This window comes from Triticum urartu, chromosome 6A (genome assembly GCF_056163025.1).
Source record: "Triticum urartu cultivar PI428250 chromosome 6A, HENAU_Tu73, whole genome shotgun sequence".
In the NCBI taxonomy this organism is placed as follows: domain Eukaryota; kingdom Viridiplantae; phylum Streptophyta; class Magnoliopsida; order Poales; family Poaceae; genus Triticum; species Triticum urartu.
The window spans coordinates 442,842,262-442,868,879 of NC_141878.1; the positions used below are offsets into that span (position 1 = coordinate 442,842,262).

The 26,618-nt window shown below is 50.4% G+C and overlaps 1 protein-coding gene across 3 annotated transcripts; it reads left to right on the top strand.

Moving 5' to 3' along the window:
• Nucleotides 1-5,933: 5,933 nt before the first annotated feature.
• LOC125512223 (putative glycerol-3-phosphate transporter 4) lies at nt 5,934-8,697 on the top strand. Of its 3 annotated transcripts, none has more exons than XM_087528261.1 (3): nt 5,934-6,949; nt 8,015-8,293; nt 8,397-8,697. In XM_087528261.1, the coding sequence occupies exons 1-3, from the start codon at nt 6,031-6,033 to the stop codon at nt 8,432-8,434; spliced, it is 1,236 nt and encodes a 411-aa protein (XP_087384387.1). In that variant the 5' UTR covers nt 5,934-6,030; the 3' UTR covers nt 8,435-8,697. The 3 variants fall into 3 exon arrangements, with proteins under 3 accessions (XP_087384387.1, XP_048533272.2, XP_048533271.2); XM_048677315.2 differs by having other exon boundaries at nt 5,937-6,949; nt 7,745-8,269; XM_048677314.2 differs by having other exon boundaries at nt 5,938-6,949; nt 7,745-8,293.
• Nucleotides 8,698-26,618: the final 17,921 nt, after the last annotated feature.

A 26,618-nucleotide genomic window follows, 5' to 3' on the forward strand; every position in this document is an offset into this window, starting at 1 on the left:
CGACGTTCGGACACACCATTGCGCTGTGGTGTTCCGGGTGGCGTGAGTTGCAAAACTATTCCGCATTGTTTCAAATGTACACCAAACTCGTAACTCAAATATTCTCCTCCACGATCAGATCGTAGAAACTTTATTTTCTTGTTACGATGATTTTCAACTTCACTCTGAAATTCTTTGAACTTTTCAAACGTTTCAGACTTATGTTTCATTAAGTAGATATACCCATATCTGCTTAAGTCATTTGTGAAGGTGAGAAAATAACGATATCCGCCACGAGCCTCAATATTCATCGGACCACATACATCTGTATGTATGATTTCCAACAAATCTGTTGCTCTCTCCATAGTACCGGAGAACGGTGTTTTAGTCATCTTGCCCATGAGGCACGGTTCGCAAGTACCAAGTGATTCATAATCAAGTGGTTCCAAAAGTCCATCAGTATGGAGTTTCTTCATGCTCTTTACACCGATATGACCTAAACGGCAGTGCCACAAATAAGTTGCACTATCATTATCAACTCTGCATCTTTTGGCTTCAACACTATGAATGTGTGTGTCACTACTATCGAGATTCAACAAAAATAGACCACTCTTTAAGGGTGCATGACCATAAAAGATATTACTCATATAAATAGAACAACCATTATTCTCAGATTTAAATGAATAACCGTCTCGCATCAAACAAGATCCAGATATAATGTTCATGCTTAACGCTGGCACCAAATAACAATTATTTAGGTCTAATATTAATCCTGAAGGTAGATGTAGAGGTAGCGTGCCGACTGCGATCACATCGACTTTGGAACCGTTTCCCACGCGCATCGTCACCTCGTCCTTAGCCAATCTTCGCTTAATCCGTAGTCCCTGTTTCGAGTTGAAAATATTAGCAACAGAATCAGTATCAAATACCCAGGTGCTACTGCGAGCATTAGTAAGGTACACATCAATAACATGTATATCACATATACCTTTGTTCACCTTGCCATCCTTCTTATCCGCCAAATACTAGGGGCAGTTCCGCTTCCAGTGACCAGTCTGCTTGCAGTAGAAGCACTCAGTTTCAGGCTTAGGTCCAGGTTTGGGTTTCTTCTCTTGAGCAGCAACTTGCTTGCCGTTCTTTTTGAAGTTCCCCTTCTTCTTCCCTTTGCCCTTTTTCTTGAAACTAGTGGTCTTGTTGACCATCAACACTTGATGCTCCTTCTTGATTTCTACCTCCGCGGCTTTTAGCATTGCGAAGAGCTCGGGAATAATCTTATTCATCCCTTGCATATTATAGTTCATCACGAAGCTCTTGTAGCTTGGTGGCAGTGATTGGAGAATTCTGTCAATGACGCAATCACCTGGAAGATTAACTCCCAATTGAATCAAGTGATTATTATACCCAGACATTTTGAGTATATGCTCACTGACAGAACTGTTCTCCTCCATCTTGCAGCTATAGAACTTATTGGAGACTTCATATCTCTCAATCCGGGCATTTTCTTGAAATATTAACTTCAACTCCTGAAACATCTCATATGCTCCATGACGTTCAAAACGTCGTTGAAATCCCGATTCTAATCCGTAAAGCATGGCACACTGAACTATCGAGTAGTCATCAGCTTTGCTCTGCTAGACGTTCATAACATCTGGTGTTGCTCCAGCAGCAGGCCTGGCACCCAGCGGTGCTTCCAGGACGTAATTCTTCTGTGCAGCAATGAGGATAATCCTCAAGTTACGGACCCAGTCCGTGTAATTGCTACCATCATCTTTCAACTTTGCTTTCTCAAGGAACGCATTAAAATTCAATGGAACAACAGCACGAGCCATCTATCTACAATCAAGCATAAACAAGCAAGATACTATCAGGTACTAAGTTTCATGATAAATTTAGGTTCAATTAATTTACTTAAAGAACTCCCACTTAGATAGACATCCCTCTAATCCTCTAAGTGATTACGTGATCCAAATCAACTAAACCATGTCCGATCATCACGTGAGATGGAGTAGTTTCATTGGTGAACATCACTATGTTGATCATATCTACTATATGATTCATGCTCGACCTTTCGGTCTCCGTGTTCCGAGGCCATATGTGTATATGCTTGGCTCGTCAAGTATAACCTGAGTATTCCGCGTGTGCAACTGTTTTGCACCCGTTGTATTTGAATGTAGAGCCTATCACACCCGATCATCACATGGTGTCTCAGCACGAAGAACTTTCGCAACGGTGCATACTCAGGGAGAACACTTCTTGATAATTAGTGAGAGATCATCTTATAATGCTACCGTCAATCAAAGCAAGATAAGATGCATAAAAGATAAACATCACATGCAATCAATATAAGTGATATGATATGGCCATCATCATCTTGTGCTTGTGATCTCCATCTTCGAAGCACCGTCGTGATCACCATCGTCACCGGCGCGACACCTTGATCTCCATTGTAGCATCGTTGTCGTCTCGCCAATCTTATGCTTCCACGACTATCGCTACCACTTAGTGATAAAGTAAAGCATTACAGCGCGATTGCATTGCATACAATAAAGCGACAACCATATGGCTCCTGCCAGTTGCCGATAACTCGGTTACAAAACATGATCATCTCATACAATAAAATTTAGCTTCATGTCTTGACCATATCACATCACAACATGCCCTGCAAAAACAAGTTAGACGTCCTCTACTTCGTTGTTGCAAGTTTTACGTGGCTGCTACGGGCTTAAGCAAGAACCAATCTTACCTACGCATCAAAACCACAACGATAGTTTGTCAAGTTGGTGCTGTTTTAACCTTCGCAAGGACCGGGCGTAGCCACACTCGGTTCAACTAAAGTTGGAGAAACTGTCACCCGCAAGCCACCTATGTGCAAAGCACGTCGGGAGAACCGGTCTCGCGTAAGCGTACGCGTAATGCCAGTCCGGGCCGCTTCGTCCAACAATACCGCCGAACCAAAGTATGACATGCTAGTAAGCAGTATGACTTATATCGCCCACAACTCACTTGTGTTCTACTCGTGCATATAACATCAACATATAAAACCTAGGCTCGGATGCCACTGTTGGGGAACGTAGTAATTTCAAAAAAATTCCTACGCACACGCAAGATCATGGTGATGCATAGCAATGAGAGGGGAGAGTGTGATCTACGTACCCTTGTAGATCGACAACGGAAGCGTTTGGTTGATGTAGTCGTACGTCTCCACGGCACGACCGATCAAGCACCGAAACTACGGCACCTCCGAGTTCTAGCACACGTTCAGCTCGATGACGATCCCCGGACTCCGATCCAGTAAAGTGTCGGGGAAGAGTTCCGTCAGCACGACGGCGTGGTGACGATCTTGATGCACTACCGTCGCAGAGCTTCGCCTAAGCACCGCTACAATATTATCGAGGACTATGGTGGAAGGGGGCACCGCACACGGCTAAGAATATGATCACGTGGATCAACTTGTGTGTCAAGGGGTGCCCCCTGCCCCCGTATATAAAGGATCAAGGGGAGGAGGCCGGCCGGCCCTCTATGGCGCGCCAAGGAGGAGTCCTCCTCCTAGTAGGAGTAGGACTCCTACTAGGAGGGGGAAAGAAGTGGGGAGGGAGAGGGAAAGGGGGGCGCCGCCCCCCTCTCCTAGTCCAATTCGGACCAGGGGGGAGGAGGCGCGCGGCCCACCTTTGGCTGGCCCTCTCTCTCTGCACTAAGGCCCATATGGCCCATTACTTCTCCCGGGGGGTTTCCGGTAACCCTCCGGCTCTCCGGTTTTCTCCGAAATCACCCGGAACACTTCCGGTGTCCGAATAAAGCCGTCCAATATATCAATCTTTATGTCTCGACCATTTCGAGACTCCTCGTTATGTCCGTGATCACATCCGGGACTCCGAACTAACTTCGGTACATCAAAACTCATAAACTCATAATATAACTGTCATCGAAACCTTAAGCGTGCGGACCCTACGGGTTCGAGAACAATGTAGACATGACCGAGACACGTCTCCGGTCAATAACCAATAGCGGAACCTGGATGCTCATATTGGCTCCTACATATTCTACGAAGATCTTTATCGGTCAGACCGCATAACAACATACGTTGTTCCCTTTGTCATCGGTATGTTACTTGCCCGAGATTCGATCGTCGGTATCTCAATACCTAGTTCAATCTCGTTACCGGCAAGTCTCCTTACTCGTTCCGTAATACATCATCTCGCAACTAACTCATTAGTTGCAATGCTTGCAAGGCTTATGTGATGTGCATTACCGAGAGGGCCCAGAGATACCTCTCCGATAATCGGAGTGACAAATCCTAATCTCGAAATACGCCAACCCAACATGTACCTTTGGAGACACCTGTAGAGCACCTTTATAATCACCCATTTACGTTGTGACGTTTCGTAGCACACAAAGTGTTCCTCCGGCAAACGGGAGTTGCATAATCTCATAGTCATAGGAACATGTATAAGTCATGAAGAAAGCAATAGCAACATACTAAACGATCGGGTGCTAAGCTAATGGAATGGGTAATGTCAATCAGATCATTCATCTAATGATGTGATCCCGTTAATCAAATAACAACTCCTTGTTCATGGTTAGGGAACATAACCATCTTTGATTAACAAGCTAGTCAAGTAGAGGCATACTAGTGACACTCTGTTTGTCTATGTATTCACACATGTATTATGTTTCCGGTTAATACAATTCTAGCATGAATAATAAACATTTATCATGATATAAGGAAATAAATAATAACTTTATTATTGCCTCTAGGGCATATTTTTTTCAGATAATGCACCAGAGGCGAAGTTGCTTGGATGCATGAAGAGCATTGCCCTTGCCTTAAAAGGAGTACAACACCCTTTATCGTGATGACGACTGTCAAGGATGAGGCCAATATGATCATCCACGAATAGAGATCGACTAATCCAGCCAACACAGGCAATATAAAACGACTACTTCAACAGGGCCGTTGGTACTCTGTTTCTCTGATATATTGCGCCCATAATAGCACGCCTCATTGGCTCGCCCAGTTCAGACACCAAATCATGCACACTGATATATGGTGTATGTTATATCCGAATGATTGTATCCACCATCATTAAACAATGAAATCTCTACTTTCTCACAAAAGAAAAGAAATGGATTTTTTCTGGGAAAATGCTATTGTTCAGCCGGCGGATAACACACACTGCGTCAAGCACCTCATATGTCCATCACGTGTCCTTATCCTCTTATCCTTTCCTTATGTATTTTTCGTCTCCTTACGCCCGCTCGCAGCCATGGCTGCTGCTCAAGCGCGCACGCCCGAGCTCTGCTCCGGTCACCATTAGCATAGTTGCGCCGCTCCAGACTCCCCTCTCGCTGTCCGTCGTTGCTCCGGTCGGGATGCTTTTTTTTATACTTTTCACAACAACGGGTTTGTTGCAAAAGCCCTCCCGCAACATCTATGCTGCAAAAATTTCTTGATTCACACCGCAAACGTCGTCATCTTTTTAGTGAAAAAATTTCTGCAACATTATCCATGTTGCAAAAGTCCTCCGGCAACAACATCTATGTTGCAAAAAAGGTGAAGAAGAAAAAAAAATTAATTCTGCAACACCACTATTATTGCAAAAGTCCTCCTACAACATCATCTATGTTGCAAAAAATCCTGAAGACAAAATAAAAATATTCTGACAAAAATAACGCTTCGGTTGTTTTGCAACAAAGTAATTGTTGCAATGCGAGTTAGGCAACATCTACCTTATTGCAATTTCAGAGGCACCTCATTTGAGAGATCTTGCGTCCATTCATAGCTCATCCAATGACGCAGGGAGCGGCGGCGCCCGACACGTAGCGTGACCCTATTTTTTTATAGAAAAAAAGAGAAGATTGATATAGCGATTACCCGGAGCAAAGAGAACCTGGAGAAAGACCGTGTATAAAGAAACGAAAGCAAAAGGGCAACACAATTCAAAGTCTGGTCCATAACCGTCTCGGCCGCGTGTCGTGCACGGGCCCGGTTACCCCGCCACGTCCTCACCGCCGGCCCCCACTCCATTTCCCCTCCCCTCCCCTCTCACGGACATGGCGGAGCCACCGCCACCTCCACCCTCAACGCCCATGCCGAAGTCATCGCCGCGGGCGCGGCCGCGGCACCACCACGCGCCGCCGGGCCTCTGCGCCCTGCCCGCCTTCTCCTACAACGCCCACCGCGGCCTCGTCCTCGGGCTCACCTTCCTCGCCTACGCCCTCTACCACGCCTCCCGCAAGCCACCCAGCATCGTGAAGCGCGCGCTCTCCAAGTCGTGGCCGCCCTTCCACGACCCCGCCCTCCTCGGCGAGACCGACGTCGCGTTCCTCGCCTTCTACTCCCTCGGCATGTTCGGCGCCGGCCACCTCGGCGATCGCCTCGATCTCCGCCTCTTCCTCGCCGCCGGAATGGTCGGGAGCGGCGCCGCCGTCGCCTTCTTCGGCGCCGGGTACTTCCTCTCCCTGCACTCCCTCGCGTTCTACGTCTTCGCCCAGGCAATCGCGGGCCTGCTGCAGTCCACCGGCTGGCCCTCGGTCGTCGCCGTCGTCGGCAATTGGTTCGCCGGCCGGAGGCGCGGCCTCATAATGGGCATATGGAACGCGCACACCTCCGTCGGGAACATCAGCGGCTCGATCATCGCCGCCGCCGTGCTGCGATACGGGTGGGGCTGGTCGTTTGTGGTCCCCGGCGGGCTCATGGCGCTCGGTGGCGTTCTCGTGTTTTTCTTCCTAGCGCCTTACCCGGAGGACGTTGGCTTCGCTTCGTGGCCCCCCAAGCAGGCCAGTGGAGCGAGCACCGACGAGGAGGACAGCAGCACCAGCACGGCCGGGGAAGAGGACAGGAGGGATGCCGTAGGGATTTTGAAGGCATTTTCTATCCCGGGGGTGCTCACCTTCGCGACCTGCCTCTTCTTTGCGAAGCTGGTCGCCTACACCTTCTTGTACTGGCTCCCCTTCTACTTGACCCAAACTGGTACGCCCACCTGTTGCGACTTCACCAGGCGCAGCGATGCACGTTATGACATTAGATTTATCTGAATTGCCATCTTCCAGCTGCGCAGGAGATTTATTGGTATGATTAACAGTGCATCTATATCCTGTTACTGAATTCTGGTTTCAGAATTGACTTTGATGTAGTTGACTATGAGGTTTCAGAATTAACAGTGCATTGTTATTGAACTCTGGTTTCAGAATTAACAGTGCATTGTTATTGAACTCTGGTTTCAGAATTCCAGATGTTGATGTAGGTTGTTGTAGTAATTGCCACCATTGTCTTGAAGGTGCTGCAGTAATTGCCTTTGATATGCTGTAATAATGTGCATTTTGGTATATCCTGTGCACAATAGACACCAAGCAAATTGTAACAGGAACTAATGTCATGCCAGATTATTCATGCCGTATCTTAACTCTGGCTTTGAACAGAATAATGCTAACATGAATCACATGTTCACATTGTTGGCCTGTTTATCTGATCCAACTGTAGTATTTTGCTTTTTCAGACCAGATACAATTTACTCAAGGGTACAGTAGCTTTGGTTATGTGCACTATTTGGTAGAGGCCTGGGTTGTTCTCTTCCATCCATTACTAAAAGTACTGCATAGTAATTTGTTTGACCTGTTTCTTCTAACTGCCTTCTTATATTGCTGGTACCATAAAAGGCTGCAACTTTAGTAGATCTGTCCTATATTCATCCACTCTTACGTGCCTTTGAGGATACTGAATTTTAAATCCTTTTACGGTTCTACTTACGCCCTTTTATATTTCTAGCTATTGGAGGCGAGTACATGTCGGTCACGGATGCTGGTTATCTATCAGTTCTGTTCGATGTAGGAGGAATCGTTGGTGGAATTCTTGCTGGGTTCATGTCTGATCAGCTCGATGCTAGGGCCACTACTGCAGCAATGTTTATGTATCTGGCGATTCCATCTCTTTACGCCTTTCATGCATATGGCAGTACTTCAAAAGTGACAAACATTGCCCTGATGATGATCAGTGGCTTGTTTGTCAATGGACCTTATGCTCTGATAACAACTGCAGTGTCTGCTGATCTGGGGACTCACAAATCTCTCAAAGGAGATTCCCGTGCGTTGGCCACTGTCACAGCAATCATAGACGGGACAGGATCGCTTGGTGCTGCCTTGGGGCCATTTTTGACGGGCTTCATCTCAAAAGCTGGATGGGATTCAGTGTTCACGATGCTTATACTTTGTGCATTGATTGCCGGTGCGTGTTTATCAGGTCTTGTGAAATCAGAGATTCAGGAGATTATTCAAAACTGGAGGAATCGCTCAGGTAACACGCCGAATGGAACTGCGGGTAATGATAAAGATGCTCAGCTTGCATTTATCTTCATTATAGAGATGGCAAAATGTAGTGTCTTATCTGTTACGCTGATGTTGCCTTCCTCTTTATCTCATAGATCCTGGTGCTCAACCGCTTTTAGAGGGGAGTAGTTGAGGGCGAGGCAGTTTTGGCGCAGGTGTGGTGGGAATGTGGTATACATTTTTGTAATGTTGTCATAGTTGACGAAGGCATTCAATATGTTGGTGCTGAAGATGATACCACGCAAATATGGTTGAGATAGCATCTGTTGTCTTCTCTGTGTCACAGGATAGTATAGTATATACACCTCCTGTAACATCTTGTAATGTATGAATCTACTGTAGGACCCCTGTCCTTTCTCATAGATGAACATGAAAGAGTCAAGTGACTTCCAAGTCTGAAGTAAGTCTGAACTCTGGCCATTTTTATGCATAGTGTTTGCACTGTATATATTTTTACTGTCAATGTTGGCTGAATAGTATCTCTGGCGAACACTTTGAATCAGCATCAGTATCTCTCTTTTCGTGTGAAGTATTTATTTCTTCTGGTTTTCTTTTTCTCTTTTCTATTTATATATTTTGCGCTCTTATTTCTGTGGTAAATACATACATTTTGTTATGAGATACAACAAACAGCTGTTCTGAAAAAACATAAAACATTTTCTTTTCAAAACATGAACATATCTTTATTAACATATATGATCTTTCCTTTTTCAAATACTCCCTCCGTTCCTAAATATTTGTCTTCCTAGAGATTTCAACAAGTGACTACATACGAAGCAAAATGAGTGAATCTATACTTTAAAATATGTCTATATACATCCGTATGTGGTAGTCTATTTGAAATCTCTAAAAAGACAAATATTTAGAAACGGAGGGAGTATGTTTGAAGAACGCATGAATTTTTTTATGCTTGCAAACTTTTTTGGGGTATATAGGAATACTTCTTGATGCAACATAGGTATATTTGTTTGTCTTAAAAATGTGTTTTAATACATGTGAATTTATTTTAAACATGAGAACATATATTTTACGACAATTTTTTTCAAGTATACTAATGGCTTAACAATACATGCATTTTAATAAGTTGATATTTCTCTTTTTACAATGGACAAACAGTTTCTAGTTATTAAACTGATCATATAAGATTAGATGATGCATCATGCGTTGTTGTGGGAATCGTGTTAAAACAAATGCATTAAATAGGTGCTTAAAAACAACGAAAAAAATAAAAATATAAGAGAGTACGTGACCAAATGATGTATAAAAAGATAAAAACTTCTGAACTTAGCACAACATCATCTATAACAAAAATGTGAAGCATGAACTATATGGGTGGCTCTTAAAGTCTAACAGATGTACTATGTATGAACGCACAAAGTAACGTGAAAAAATGAAGTTGAACTTGAAATGCATCACTTGATTCCTTCTGAAAAAATGACATGCATGACTTGATAAGGTGATATCCTTTGCAAGAATATACTCTATTAATCTTAAAAAATTGTAACATATGAGTACATGTACAACTTGCTAATGTCATATAATTTCGTCCGGATGGATGGCTATCAATAGTTGAGCTGATGTGAACACCCATATGTGCAAAGAAATTTAGTAGGGGAGACGAGAGTGGCGTTTTGGTGGCCGAGCTACCTGCAGGCCGGAATCTGGCGCCTTGCAATGTAGCGGCGCGATGTGTGCTGGTCTGTTTCCCTGCGTTTATACGCTGGCCGGTAAGTTGAAATACACAGGTGCCATGGGCTGGTGTGCCACCATTGTACGTGGGCCTCGGTGCACATGGCTGCGCAAGCACGTAATGTGCCTGCTGGGCTGGTTTGAAAAAAGCACATGCAGCTAGCGGTGGGTTGGGCTGGTGGCTGGTGCGATACTAAAATCCTGTTTGATGGGCGCAAGCACTAAAGAAGTCTGGCTTATTCGAGATATATTTTTACCACTTCCTCTTATCATATCCTCATGTGTCCTTAAATCATTTTGTTTCTTATCAACTATCTTGATCATTAGTCATTCTGATGATAAGGATACTCATTCTTGCCACGACAAATAGACCGTTTGACCTTGATGAAGCCATCATTAGGAGATTCGAATGAAGGTCGGTTTTTTCGCAAAAAAAGAAGAAGAAAGAATGAAGGTCAGTTCAAATGCTAATTATTTTTTATTTCCGTCACCCTAAACATAATCATGGTTGGCCTTCCAACTCAAGAGTGCAAAGAGATTAAGGACACTTTTGTCAAAGGAGAACGTTGACAAAAACATCAAATACAAGGATTTCGTAACCATCATGGAATCGTATTGCGTGAGTGATCTTAAGGTTTGTGCATTGTTTTTTAACCTGAGCCAATCTGCAGCCACTAAGAATATTTATGGATCACTAAATGTTGATGATTTCTATCTGCACCCATAATCTTTGCGTGAAAAATTCTTACCGAAAGAGATGTTTTGAACTAACACCACGACACTTATTTTGGAATGGAGGGAGAGACACATGACCACATTTCAAGTGCAAATTGCTAAAAAAAAATGGGACGAGATGAAATACCTTAATAAAAGTGTCCATAATAGTTTATTTAAATTGGTATTTTTGTACAATCTAAATTTATTTTCTCGTGTCAACGCATGGGCATTCAATTAGTACATCATAAAGTGTAAATGGAGCATGCTAAATTCGAAAACAGTGAAGAAAAAATGTGTGGGCTATCTTGGGTTGACCAGTTTTACTCGGTTGTGCTTTTCCAGCGTAGAATGAGCCGGGATTCTGTTCGGTTAAGATACGAATGAGACACGAAATTGGTGCGGTGGGTAAATAGTGCAGGGACAAAAATATTCACCAAGCCATAGTTTTAAAAAAGGACATTGTTAACCTGGCATATGTTGACGGAGTCAATCCCATGCCTTGTACATGTGTCTCTGGTATGGTGCGCGTGTGACAAGACATGCAACTGTGCAACACTTGTGCCTGCTAGTATACGTCAACCCGCACTTTTTATTTGCTAGCAAATACCGAAACCGTGCAGCGGCCTCTTTTACAAAACTAGATGATACCCCGCACGTTGTTGCGGGATTATTTGCAATACATTTCGATGATACGTGATTTCTATAGAACGTGAATAGTGATACTACGAAAACTAAAATTGCAAATCCATATGCTTTATTGTGTTTGATTAATGTATTGTAAAATATCTAATATATGTTTGCATGTTGAGGTGGACATTTTCATGTGCATGAATGCATGTTGTGGTGAGCTTTTTGCCATGCTTGTTGCTTGATGATGTGGCATGCTTACATGTTGAGAGAAATATGTTAGTGGGGGTTAGCTATTTAGATATAGAAGATACAGTAGCTGGATACCCACTTGGCACCGATCGCGACGAGCACTGACGAGGCTGATACCGGCCACCAAAGACCATTTTCGACGGGAGACTGGCTATATAGATATAAAACATTGATAAAATTATATATACAGATTTTCATAAGGATATTTTGATATTTAAATGGGAGCGATGGGGAGCGAGGGGCACATGTGAGGAGCGCATGTGATTTCCCCTGGTTTTCGATGGGGTTTCGTTTGGGGTTTCCCCCATTTTTCATGCTTTTCTTGTGTAATGCATAGCGGGAGCACATGTGTGATGTGCCGTGACACATAGGCGGGCTCCGTCGCGAAGGGAGTACACTAGCTTGTGGGAGAGAACAAGTATATAAACACATAGAGTACACATAGTTTAATTCGGGGAATATATGTTAGTTTTCAGCGGGAGTAATGGTTGTTCCTGGAAATAAAATCATGAAATCTATCACCGGTGGTGCTAGGTTCCAATATCTCAACGTGAGTAATACAAGGATTGAAAGCGGTTCATAATTTGAACGCTCAATTCAAAAGAGATCTTTTTTTTTTGAAAAAACAGATCCAGCTACAGAACACGTATATGCAAACCACACACCCTCTTGCAAAAAAAAAAATGCCACCAAAACTCTGATGGAGAGATTGAAAATAACATTTGCAAGGAATACCCTTCACTTAGTGATTTTCTATTTTTATCACAGTTTTAAATAGGAGAATCCTGCTCAAACAACTATATTGTGGCTATAGCCCATTTATTTTGTAACTTTACCAAACAATTATATATAAATGCCATTTAGTGGCTCCTTCCTCAAACAGATTTTCTTTTTCTAGAAACACCTGAAACTTTATTCATACTCATAACAATTACCAATTACAGGTACACTAATTTTGACCTAAGATCCAAAAAATACAAAGTAACTCCTATGACTAAGAATTACAATGAAATCTCTTAAAAACATCTTCTTCACGGTATCAATCTCTGCTCAAAAAAATACTCCAAAGACTTCGATAAAGAGGCTGCAATTGGACTGGAGCAACGATGTTGTCACTCTTTCACCCGCATGAATATTGCCAAGAATAATTTTTAAAAGCGTCTTGAGTCGCCCATCCAAAAAGATGGGAAGCCTTGATCGATGTACGTACTTGGACCGGGGATGATCCACTAGAAGTGCAGTCCGTCGAATCGCTATATCTTCATCATGGTGTTGATAAAAGATTTCACCTCCACAAAGAATCAGACCAACAAAAAAAGCTTGACACGGCAACATAAACTCATCAGATCCGAATAATCGGATATGCGAGGACAGAAAACTCTCGAACCTCATGGCACCGCCAAAGAAACGAGAGAAAGTTTATTCTCACAAAACTATGATGATCACTACACGTTGACGACAAGCATAGAGGTTTTGAAGATCCGAGGTCCCCTCACCTCTCAGCGCCAAGATGGCAGCCGAAGGCGAGGGGACCTAAATTTCTCACTTGGCGACGGCGGCGGCACGAGAACGGGAGACCCTAACCGATCGTGATCCTACCCCTCCTCAAACAGATATAGTGGGACTATTTTTGGTTATTTGAACTTTAATTTAAATATAGAAAAAATACTCTATAAATGGGCCGCATCAAATACCAACCCATATATAAGTTGGTTCTTGCTGGCTACAAAGGGTGATACTATTTGATGCTCCTCGCGCGAAATAGCCGAGCAATCGCATCCAAGGAGCAAACTGGGCGAGCAAATGTACCGGTCCAATTAACTAGTTACTGGTGTCGAGAGATTCCGATTTTGGGAAAGTTGTAGATCTGGCCTTTTCAGTTTTATGAAGCTTCTAGAAAGTTTTTGCCGGTTTCTCCATTTTGTGTTATTTTTCCCTTGGGTTTTAGCAGGGTTTGGGTTTTCTTTTCCAAAAAATATCCCATAATTTTAAAAATCTTCATGTTTTTAATGTTTAAAATTTCCAAAAATATTCATGTATATTAAAAAATCCACAATTTATTAAAAAAATCAATTTTAGAAAATGTTCATATTTTTTCAAGTGCTCCCAATTTTTTCTAAAAAAATTTATTCTAGAAAGTAAACAAGTATTCATTTTTTCTATAAAACAAACAAAAAACAAAAACTAGTATTTGTTAAGAACACCAAAAATTAGTTTTTTTAGACACACACCAAAAATTAGTAATACAATCAAAGGAATCACTCCCTACAATGTTGAGTGCTTAGTGGGCCAGCCTGCCTGAGCGCTCCCTGTGTGAAAGGTTGACTACTTGCTGCAAAATGCGTCAAATGGGAGCAACTAAGAGCATCTCCAATAGGTGCTCTAAAATAGCAGCCGAAAAATAGGGTGATGTAAAATATACATCACCAAAAACATATTTTTTAGGACACCGAGAACGACCAACTCCAACAGGTGATGTAAAATAGGGTCCAGCTCGGGACTCCATCTTCTTCCTCTTGAGGTCGCGCTTCCAGAAGAAATCCCGCTCGTACTGCAGCTCGACAGCGTACGGCCGGACTCATGCAACCGCACACCCTTGTAGCTGGTCTTGTTCTTGGTACTCTTCTTCCATGTTAGGTTGGCGACAAGGGCGCGGCGGGAGCGCACGACGATGGCAACAACAGATGGATTTGGGGACGAAGGCGTACCAGCGACAGCTGCTGGTGTCGTTGACGGCAGGGGGTGATGGGTGGGGGCGGATTGAAGCGCAGCGACGGTGGCGATTTGGAGGCGACAGTGGGATTCGGTGTGGCGGTGGCGGGATTTGGTGTGGCGGCAGTTGGACGGCGAGGGGATGGGATGGATGCGGCGTTTGGGGTGGCGGGCCGACGGATTTCGTCGAAGCGTTGTGTCGGGGGGGCGTGAAGGCGAAGCGGCCGGAGCGTGCGGAAGGTTTCGTGCGGCAGTTGCACGTGCGCGAGGGCGTGTGGATTTTTGGGCACGGGCAGGTGATGTATATTTACATCACCGTAGCTAAAATTTACATTATGATGTAAAAAAATTGCCCATTTTTACATCACGGGCTGTTGTTGGAGAGATTTTTTTAGTCTCTGGTGATGTAAAGTCAATCATTTACTAGTTTAGGGCATCCATTGAAGATGTTCTAACCAGCGGCCAGGTGCCCCATGGGAGGGCTTCCCCAGGAAAGGTGGAGGTGGGGCGCTTGAGTAGCATGCTTGCGTAGCTGCAGGTTGTTCCCTTTGGTTTTAATTTTTTTATCGATTTTGCTTTTTTTCCCATGGTAATATGTCTCATTTATATCATAAAAACAGAATACAGGTCATGTAAAGACTGACATGACAAAACTGAAAAGATAGCACAACATTGTTGAACTTAACACCAACTCTCGTCATCTGTCTCCGGTGCCACCACAATAGCCACCAAAGGAAAAATGACGGATCACCTCCTCACCCGACCTTGACGCGGCTCCATCGCTGATAAGCAGCTTTGCGGACCTTCAAGATGGCTCATCAAAATTAAAGCCATTACCGTTGAACGAATCAGACCGGGGCAACACCTCGGACACGTCGTCGAACTCCAGATCTGGTACCCCACCATGACTAAGACATCGAAAGAGGAAACCATACCTGCCATCCATCAACCACGAACCTCGCACACGATCCGTCTTCCAGATGTCGTCGATGCAGACCACAATCTGCATCCGCTCCTGGACTACCTCCCAAACTCCACACCGGCGTTGGAGCACACGTCATGGCAACGACAGAGGCCGAGGACACTGGTCCACCACGAGGATGATGCCGTCGCCAGACCATCCTTGCTTGAACAGACTGATTTCCAAATCCATCCCTAACCATAGGACCCATTGCCTCGTTGGGGACAGATACGAACCTTCTTTATTCAGCGCCGCCATCGCCTCCTCTGAAGTGAAGATGATGAACGGCTGATACGTCTCCAACGTATCTATAATTTTTGTTTGCTCCATGCTATTATATTATCTGTTTTGGATGTCAATGGGTTTTATTTTACACTTTTATATTATTTTTGGGACTAACCTATTAACCGGAGGCCCAGCCCAAATTGCTGTTTTTTTGCCTATTTCAGTGTTTCGCAGAAAAGGAATATCAGACTGTCGGCGTTCTAGGAACGGGGGTCCTCAGACTTGCCTGCCTGCGGCCTGCGGCGTGGCTCAAAGGGGGGCCCAGCACGGCCCATCTTCATCAACACAGACCCAAGACCCTCGCGAGGGGCCAAGCCTCGCGGGGCGGACGACACGGAGCTTCCTCAGGCACGGCCTCATCAAGCTGGCTCGCAAGGAGGCGGAGAGATCAAGGCGGGGTACCTCACGAGGTGCCCGTGACGCAAGCCATGATGACCAAGGGCGCCAGGCGGGCGCCAGCCCGCGCAGTGTCCTCCTTTCCCCTTTGGTGCAAAGGGGGCAAGCGCAGCCGCGGGGTACCGAGGCATCAGGTAAATGTTGCCATTTCGGTGCAACAAGATCAAGACCAGGAGGACTGCAGGACGGAGGTCATTGTGGAGCCCAAGACGGCGTCACCACCAGAGCTTTGTGCAGGCGAGGACCAACTTTAGTCAGGATAAGTGTACTAGATGTTCCCCTTCAAAATGGCCAATTGTTGGCGCCCTTCCTGCTCAATATTTGGGAAGAGGCCCAGGGCCTTTGCATATAAATAGGACCAGCCACCCACAGGGAGAGGAGGTTGGAGATCGAGCATCGAGGATCAAGGATCGGAAATGAGAGATCGGAAATTAGAGAGAGAATCGAGAAGAGAGAGAGAAGGGTGACTGAACTCCCCCTAGCAGTTCATCCTCCCATCCAAGAATAGACCCTTGCGAGGCTGTTCTTCCTTGTATTGCTCATCATCATCAGCCCAAGGGGCAATCCACCACACCACACACTGGAGTAGGGTATTACACCACAATGGTGGCCCGAACCAGTATAAACCCTGTGTCTCTTGTGCTGTTCTTCCCATAGCTTAGATCTCAGCGAGGCGGAGGGGTGCAGGTAGGTAGAAGGCGAAATCTCCGCGCGCACCCCAGTGTTCGAACCTCAGGGGTCTGCCGGAACCCGAAATCCGACATTTGGCGCGCCAGGTAGGGGTGCGCCGGAATTCGTCTCCCACCACCCCGTTCTCCTCCGACCATCGCGTCCATGTCTTACGCTCGTCGGGCCCGCGCCGAGCGCCGGGCCGCTCTCGCTTCCCGTGTCACCCAGACGGCTCCTGTCGGCGGGCGTCCTCGCCGTTCCCCGTCACCTGCCGTCAACACCGCCACCGGCCCGGCGGGGGACGAGCAGCAAGCGTCGTCTCAGCATCCGTCCGTGCGGCAAGACGGCCGCACCGCTACTCCCTTGCTCACCCCAGCTGGTTCTTCGTCCCGCGCGCTCCGCGCACCCATGGAGGCTCGAGCTGCGCTCATCGCGGCAAACGAGCTCCTGCGCTACCGTCCCGTCGATGACGTCTACGAAGAATGGCTCGACCGCGTCGCCGAGCTCGTCCGCGCCGCAGGGGGCTCTCCTACGCCGTCTGTTCCGCTGCACCACACCCCGCCCTGCGCGGGCGACGAAGCTCCGGCGGCGCCCCGGCCGCCTCCTCCTCAAGAAGGCGCCATGGCTCCAAGGCGCGTGGCCCCTGGACGGAACCCGCTCCGTCAGGTGCCAACGCGGCAAGAGCAGAGCTGCCAAGAAGTCCCTCGCCCGCAAGAAGCTGCTCGGGCGCTCCCTGCTCCAGCACGTCGCGACCATGCTCCTGCTCCCGCACGCCAAGACCCCGCACTGCTCCCAGCTGCAACGCGTGGGGACATGCAAGACCAAGCTCTCCATCACCCAAGGCCTCCCGTGGCCACAGCAGGCTGCCGTGCCTTCACCACCGAGCTACGCAGCGTCGCGTGGCCCGACAAGTTCAAGCCAGACCTGCCTCCTTGTTACGACGACACGGCCGACCCTGCGGAGTTCCTCCAGCTCTATGAGCTGGGCATCGAAGCTGCCAACGGAGACGAGAAGGTCATGGTGAACTGGTTTCCCATGGCGCTCAAGGACGGGGCCCGCACCTGGCTCCTGGACCTGGCTCCAGGCACAATCTCCTCCTGGGACGAGATGCGCACCCGCTTCATCGCCAACTTCCAAGGTACTCGCGACCGGCCACCCGCCGTGAGCGACATGCGCCGCATCAAGCAACAACCCGGGGAGACCCTGCAGAAGTACATCCAGCGCTTCAACAACGCACGCCTCAAGATTCCCAAGGTGACTGAGGAGGCCATCATCTCAGCCTTCTCCGACGGCGTGCGCGATGTCAAGATGAAGGAGGAGCTGGCGATGCATGAAGACCTGTGCACTTCCTTGGAGTTGTTCAACTTGGCAACCAAGTGCGCCAGGGCTGAGGAAAGGCGTCTCTCCCTCCTCGAGCTGCCTTCCACAGACCCAGAAGAGAAGAAGCCAAAGGCCAAGGATGTGAAGCGCAAGGGCGCTGTCGTGCTCGTGGCAGAACCAGACACCAAGCGGGGCAGAGATCAGCCCGAACCTTCCAAGGGCAGTCGGTACTGTGTGTACCACGACCTCCACACCCACAACACCAACGAATGTCAAGAGCTCCGAGCCGTGCGAGAAGGAAGGATCGGCCGTCGCCCCGACTGCGGTGATCGGGGCTACGGTCGAGGAGGAGGAAGGAATGTAGGACGCTGGGAAGACTGTGGCCCGCGCCAAGGGTGGCGCGATCAACCTCGCGAGGATCGTTGGCAAGACCCGCCTCGCGAGGGAGACTGGAGGGATCAGCCTCGCGAGGATCGCCCGCAAGGCAACGCAGGCCTCCCTCCGCTGCCGCCGCAACCAAGGAGAAACGAGGACCGCCATCAGGACGAGGGGGCTGGGGGCTTCCAGGAGCCGCGCGTGATCGCCTGCATCCTGGGCGGGGCTCAAGCCCCGGCCTCTCAACGCATCTTCAAGCAGTTCACCCGCGAAGTGAATGCAGTCCTCCCCAAGCTGGAAGCCACGCGCCCTCTCAGATGGTCGGCGTGCGCTATCACGTTCAGCTCAAGTGTGCAGCTACAGCCGGAGTCCTCCCGATGCTTTGTTCCCAATTATCAGCAACGTGGTGGTCACCAGGAGCCTCATCGATGGTGGGGCAGGGCTCAACGTCCTGTCCGTGGAAACATTCAACAATCTCCAAGTGCCCTACAACCAGCTTCAGCCGACCAAGCCTTTCTCCGGAGTCACCGACGGCTCCACGGTCCCGATTGGGCAGGTCCGCCTCCCAGTCACCTTCGGGGCACGCGACAACTACCGCACCGAGCTCATCGACTTCGACGTCGCTCACATTCGCCTGCTGTACAACGCCATCCTTGGGTACCCAGCGCTGGCCAAGTTCATGGCCGTAACTCACCACGGCTACAACGTCCTCAAGATGCCAGGAAGTGGCGGAGTCATCACGGTGCCCTAGGAAGAGAAGGACGCGGTGTGTTCCCTGGAACGAGCCTTTCAGGCCGCGTCACTGGAAGACCCGGATCGCGGAAGCAGGAGGCTTCCCGAGACCGCCCCCAAGAAGAAGAAGACATCGTCCGGCCCGGCCCCTCAGGAGGCAGGCCCCTCAGGGCCCGCGCCTGCCCAGGGGGAACCTCCTTCCATCGCATAGGAAAGCGCGCCCGGCGCCCTCCTCAGGCAGGGCTCGGGGGCTCTCCCCTGGAGGACCACCGACCTGGCTAAGGTCACGAGGGAGGCGCTTGGGCACCACATGGAGGCGTGTTTTGAAGCACGTTTCCCTCAGGAAGGAGCAAAGCAAGGAGAGCCAGACCCTCAGGAGTTCGTCAGCAAGGCCATTCAGGAGCTACAGGAGTCAAGAGTCATGAGAGGCGGCCGCCGCCTACCAGCTGTGGCTCCCCATCCAGGTGAGGATGGTGGGCTGCGCGTCTGCATTGACATACCAGGGCTCAATTGAGTCGCCTTTCTGGAGCGTCTCTGGCCCTCGCAAGTGGGGCACTGCGGAGGTCCACCCCATAGCTACGTTCGCATGCCTTACGGCTTGCCGAACGCGGCTGCCACGTACCAGCGCCTCATGAGGGGCATCATGGAGGCACAAGAGGCCAGGCGTTCTGCAGCCCTGGCGGAGATGGAGATGGTCCGCGAGGAGCCACCAGCGCCTCCGGAGCCTCCCGAGGCCCCTAGGCCTGGGGGCTCGTGAGGATCGGCTTCCGCAGCCCACCGAGTCTGCTACACCAACAGTCCTTCGTCCTCAACATCATCAGGTGACATCTTTCAAGTTTCATTTCCAACTAGGAGCGCCCCCCCAGGGCTGCATTATTCCCAGGCTGCGTGGGTCCGTCCCTGCGGCATGTATCCCTTTTATTTCATGTTGTTAGCTTACCTTGTTGGGGGCGCCCCTCGGGCTGCATCATCCCCAAGTCGCTCGGGCCAGACCCAGCGGCATGTATCCCTTTTGCGTTTATTTCTGGTTATGCGTTCGACCCACCATGCTTGATTATTTGATGCCGGTCCACGGCACCTCTTCTTCTCCATGCCGACCACTTGCACGTTAAAGGGGGGGTACCTGAGCATCGCGACTCAGGACTCTTACTGGCTCTCCAGCCCTCACCCTCTGGCCTTGTCCACGGCATCGTGACCTGGCATACCAGCGACGGCTGAGACCAGCTCGAGGGCCGGGACCCGAGGACGTAGAGTGCCGGCATCTAACTAAATTTGCAGGGACACATCACAATATAAGGCCCAGTGCCAGGCGCAACCCGCCTAGAGGTAAGGCCCCGTGAGTCCCGCGCTGGCTCACGGGTGCCCAGATAGACCTCGCCAGGCCCTACCGTGCCAGCCACGTGTCAGGGCGGGGCTGTACACGCCCCGGGGGCTCCTCCTGGAGGGGGCCCCCTCCCACGTACCAGTGGAAGCACCATGCTCCGCGCTGGCTGACGACACTGTCGAGGAGCGGCTAGGCCCGTACACATACAGAAGCGCTATGCTCCGCGCTGGTGATAAACAACTGAGGGTGACCCCCGGGCCGCATCAACCTCAGGGAGCCCAGAGCTCAGTGTCTAGCCTCATCGTAACGCCTCCCCTCGGGAGTGCCACGCGAGGGGGCTGGGCACGGGGCTGCGCCTGGGTCACGCCCAGACGCACGCCACCCAGCCAGGCCCCCCCGGGCCTGGTTCGTCGCGCGTCTCTCCCCGAGCGGAGCCAAGGTACGAAGGCCGTTTGAGCGTCAAGGGGGACTCCTGAGCATCACGACTCAGGAGCCTAACTGGTCACGTAGCCCCTCACTCCTTAGTTCCGAAAGGCTAACGGCGGTTGAGGTATGCACGCGGCCGGGCTCTGCAGACGTAGAATGGTAGATCCACCCACATCATACCTCCCTACTTGCTGTTCGTGCGCCAAGGGGGACTCCTGAGCATCGCGACTCAGGAGCCTAACTTGTCACGTAGCCCCTCACTCCTTGGCCCCGTCCTGGTTTCCGGTCGGGACTAACGCTAGGTGAGGTATGCGTAGGGCCGGGCTCTGCCGGCGTAGAACATAAGCAAGTAGGAAGGAAAATCACAAATTTCAAGGAATTCAAAAGCAAATATTACAGTCCACACTGTTATCTCAATGCCAAACGCAAGTTTAAACGCCTCCCCGAGGCATGATACATGTGCAGGAATTAAAGGCAGGACAGGAGCCACAACGGAGTCACTTGTCGGCGGTGGAGCAGCGCGGAGTGGGTTCGCCTCATGGAGCAGCGGGGTCGGCAATGCCTTGGTTCGGCTTAGTGCTGAAGGCCCGGAACTTCCCCAGTAGAGCCTCCGCACGACCCTTCACGGCCTCGGCAGCGGCAGCGGCACGCTCGCCACTTACTGGCTCCAGTAGGCTATCGAGGTCGACGCCGGGATCGCGAAGGTAGATGTGGGTGAGGACCCGCGTCAGCGCTGCAAAAGACAGGACACGCGCCTCGGCCTCGGCCATGGGGCCAAGGCCAAGGGCGACATCTTCAAGAGCGCGAACCAGGAAGGGAAGCAGCTTGGCGGGGCCGTCCTCGGCGCCAGCCAGCGGGCTCTCCAGGCCGCTGTCGTAAAGCATCCTCAACGAGGAGCGAGCCTTCGCCTCCATCTCCGCGAAGGCCACGCGGTCCTCGGCAAGAACCTGGGCCTTGTCGTCCAGCTCGACCTTCGTCGCCCCCAAGTCCTGCTCCAGCGCGCCTAGGCGGTCGCGGCGCTTCCTGATCTTGGCCTCCCGGCCCTCGACGGCCGCCTCGCGAGCCTTCACGCCTTCTTCCTGCTCTTGGCGAAGGCGGACCTCTTTCGCGAGCTGGTCCTGCAGGCCTTGCAGCTCGTCCTCCAACGCCTTGCAGCGACCATGGACGTCGACCACCTCCCCCAGGGCTGCGTCACGAGCAGCCTTTGCCTCAAGGACGGCCTGCTTCTCCTCATCGCAAGCCGTCGAGGCCTAGACCAACGCCGCCTGAATCGAAGCGTCGGAGCGAATCCATCCTGAAGCCAGCTCCAAGCGCCCGACCACCAAGCGAGGGTCGGCGCCAAGAAGATCCTGCCGCAGCCGGTCCAGCTTAGCAGCAGCACGATCCAGAACGGCAGGAGGAGTCGGAGAGATAGCAGTCGGTGGAGTAGAAGGAGAAGGCGGCAGCGCGGCCACAACATCCTGAGGCGGAGTCTGCTGCGCCCCAACGGCTGCAGTGGCGGCAGCAGGCAAAGGCACCTCGGGAGTCACTTGGGCCATGGGGGCTGAGCTCGCCCCCGCCGGCTCAGCCAGGCCTCGCGAGGACGACCGGGCAGGAGAAGCCCGTGCGTCGCGGTCACCCTCCTTCGCGGGCAGAGGCGCTGCCACGGATGGAACCTCAGGAGCTCCCTTTGGCTTCTTTGCTGCAGGCACCACCCTATCCAAGAGATGCGGACGTCAAGCCTCAGAAGCAGAACAAGAAATAAAGATAAGAATCAAGCGCTTATGGGTCGTCGCCAGTGAGCTCAAGCGGCCTCCGGCCAAATTTGAAGCCCGAAAGCCGGCTAGAAGGGTCAACCTCGGGAAGCTTGGAAGCGGAAGGTACGTCTGCGGTCCGCCTCGGGGCTGGGGCAGACCCGCGGGAGATCGGCCCGGTCCTATCCTTCTTCGGGATCAGGGGCAAGCTCCCGCCGTCCTGCTCGTCATCATCCTCGTCGTCATCGCTCGGAGAGAGGCGGAGAATGCGGGACCTGTGCCGGGGGAAGGGAGCCCTCGACTCTCCGTCAGTCGCCTCAGAGTCAGGCCCTTTTTCCCGCTCCCCTCCTCTCTCCTCTTCGCTGGAGTCGTCGGAGGGCACGTCCACCGGTTCCTCGGGAGTTTCCATGGGCACGGGCCCGTCCCCGTTGAAGACGGGCATGGACTCCACTACCTGCTCCCAGTCGTCGCGGAGGAACAAGGGCGTAGGAGCGCCCTCCAACCTCGCCACATCGCCCCCGACCGGAGATTGGAGGACCGCAGCCAGATCTCCGTCGGCCAAGGCCGCGGGGCTCGGATGGGGCCTCCACATCAGAAGTGAGTACTGCCGAAGCGGAGCCAGCTGGTGCTCCAGGAATTCCCTCAGCAGCGACGCGCCGGTCAGCTTCGCCGCCGCCATGTTGGCCGGCCTCAGATCCGCGTCCATCTTCTCCAACACCAGCTTCGCGCGGGGGTCCGCGAGCTCTGCTCGACCCCAATCGGTGGAGCTCGTGGGTTGCTCCATGGGAAAGATCAGCCGAGGGTGGATGCGCCCAGCATTCGCCAAGACCCACTTGCTCCTGAAGCCCTCAATCCTTTTCCCGGGGTTCGAAATGGCAATGGCGCCGCCGTACGCGATGAAGCTCGCGCACGCGGAAGCAGGACCGCGAGAGGTCCGGAGGTAGAAATAGTGGCGCAGCAATGCCACCGAGGGCTGCACCCCTACGCGAGCCTCGCAGTAATAGGCGAAGATTGCCAGGAGAAGGACGGAGTTGGGGTGGAGATGCAGAGCCTGTAGCTTATAATGGCGGGGGACAGAGAAGAAGAACTCGGAGAAGGGAGGCACCAGGCCAGCAGCAATGGTGCTTACAAAGAACGGATAGAAGGTGCTCCGTTGGCCCTCAGGGGTGGCGGAGCCGGCCTTGAACACCTTCGCCCCGTCGATGCCCTGCGCCGCCGCCATCCGGCGCAACCGGGTGAGGCTCGCCTCCGACACATTCGGCGAGTCCAAGGCAGACGAGTACCAAGCTCCGGCCGGGGACTGACGAGGCGCCATGGCTTCCTAGGTCACGCGGTTGGAGTAGATCTAGAAATTTTAGAGGAAGGAAGGAGAGGCGCAAGAAAGGGGATCTGAGCAGCAACCGGAGAAAGAAAAAAGCAAAGCCTGGGTAGATGCCGCTCCTTTATCAACTCGCGCGGTTGCTGAGGCGCCCACGTCCAATCAACCACCATGCAGCGCCCGAGGCCGCAGGCTGTTAGGGCCCACGGCGCCTCGCCCTTGCCCTTTCGCCTCCCTGCATGGCCAAGTCCGGGCGCGCCTTGGGCCCGGGGGCTACTGTCGGCGTTCTGGGAACGGGGGTCCCCAGACTTGCCTGCCTGCGGCCTGCGGCGTGGCTCAAAGGGGGGCCCAGCACGGCCCATCTTCATCAACACAGACCCAAGACCCTCGCGAGGGGCCAAGCCTCGCGGGGCGGATGACACGGAGCTTCCTCAGGCACGGCCTCACCAGGCTGGCTCGCGAGGAGGCGGAGAGATCAAGGCGGGGTACCTCACGAGGTGCCTGTGATGCAAGCCATGATGACCAAGGGCGCAAGGCGGGTGCCAGCCCGCGCAGTGTCCTCCTTTCCCCTTTGGTGCAAAGGGGGCAAGCGCAACCGCGGGGTACCGAGGCATCAGGCAAAGGTTGCCATTTCGGTGCAACAAGATCAAGACCAGGAGGACTGCAGGATGGAGGTCATCGTGGAGCCCAAGACGGCGTCACCACCAGAGCTTTGTGTAGGCGAGGACCAACTTTAGTCAGGATAAGTGTACTAGATGTTCCCCTTCAAAATGGCCAATTGTTGGCGCCCTTCCCGCTCAATATTTGGGAAGAGGCCCAGGGCCTTTGCATATAAATAGGACCAGCCACCCACAGGGAGAGGAGGTTGGAGATCGAGCATCGAGGATCAAGGATCGGAAATGGGAGATCGGAAATCAGAGAGAGAATCGAGAAGAGAGAGAGAGAAGGGTGACTGAACTCCCCCTAGCAGTTCATCCTCCCAACCAAGAACAGACCCTCGCGAGGCTGTTCTTCCTTGTATTGCTCATCATCATCAGCCCAAGGGGCAATCCACCACACCACACACTGGAGTAGGGTATTACACCACAATGGTGGCCCGAACCAGTATAAACCCTGTGTCTCTTGTGCTGTTCTTCCCATAGCTTAGATCTCAGTGAGGCGGAGGGGTGCAGGTAGGTAGAAGGCGAAATCTCCGCGCGCACCCCAGTGTTCGAACCTCAAGGGTCTGCCAGAACCCGAAATCCGACACAGACGAAGTCCAAACAGAATGAAACCTTCGGGAACGTGATTTTCTCAACAAACATGATCCAGGAGACTTGGAGTGGGCATCAAAAAACAATCGAGGAGGCCACGAGGCAGGGGGCACGCCTACCCCCTGGGTGCGCCCTCCACCCTCATGGGCCCCTCTTTGCTCCACCGACCTACTTCTTCCTCCTATATAAGTCCGCGTATCCCGCAAACAACCAGGAGCACCACGAAAACCTAATTCCACCGCTGCAATCTTCTGTACCCGAGATATCCCATCTTGGGGCCTTTTCCGGAGCTCCCCCAGAGGGGGCATTGATCATGGAGGGCCTCTACATCAACTCCATGGCCTCTCCGGTGATGTGTGAGTAGTTTACTTCAGACCTTCGGGTCCATAGTTATTAGCTAGATGGCTTCTTCTCTCTCTTTGAATCTCAATACAAAGTTCTCCTCGATTTTCTTGAAGATCTATTCGATGTAATCTTCTTTTGCGGTGTGTTTGTCGAGATCTGGTGAATTGTGGGTTTATGAGCAAGTTTATCTATGAACAATATCTAAATCTCCACTGAATTCTTTTATGTATGATTGGTTATGCAAGTCTCTTCGAATTATCAGTTTGGTTTGGCCTACTAGATTAATCTTTCTTGCAATGGGAGAAGTGCTTAGCTTTGGGTTCAATCTTGCGGTGTCCTTTCCTAGTGACAGCAGGGGCAGCAAGGCACGTATTGTATTGTTGCCATCGAGGATAAAAAGATGGGGTTTATATAATATTGCATGAGTTTATCTCTCTACATCATGTCATCTTACTTAAAGCATTACTCTGTTCTTATGAACTTAATACTCTAGATGCATGTTGGATAGCGGTCAATGTGTGGAGTAATAGTAGTAGATGCAGAATCGTTTCAGTCTACTTGTCATGGACGTGATGCCTATATACATGATCATACCTAGATATTCTCATAACTATGCTCAATTCTATCAATTGCTCGATGATAACCCACAAGTATAGGGGATCGCAACAGTTTCCGAGGGTAGAGTATTCAACCCAAATTTATTGATTCGACACAAGGGGAGCCAAAGAATATTCTCAAGTATTAGCAGTTGAGTGTCAATTCAACCACACCTGGAAACTTAATATCTACAGTAAAGAATTTAGTAGCAAAGTAATATGATAGTAGTGGTAACAATAGCAAAAGGTAATGGTAGCAAAAGTAGTGTTTTTGGTATTTTGTAGTGATGATAACAATAGCAACGGAAAACTAAATAAGGGAAGAACAATATATGGAAAGCTCGTAGGGAATGGATCGGTGATAGAGAATTATGCCGGATGCGGTTCATCATGTAACAGTCATAACCTAGGGTGACAAAGAACTAGCTCCAATTCATCAATGTAATGTAGGCATGTATTCCGAATATAGTCATACGTGCTTATGGAAAAGACTTGCATGACATCTTTTGTCCTACCCTCCCGTGGCAGCGGGGTCCTAGCGGAAACTAAGGGATATTAAGGCCTCCTTTTAATAGAGTACCGGACCA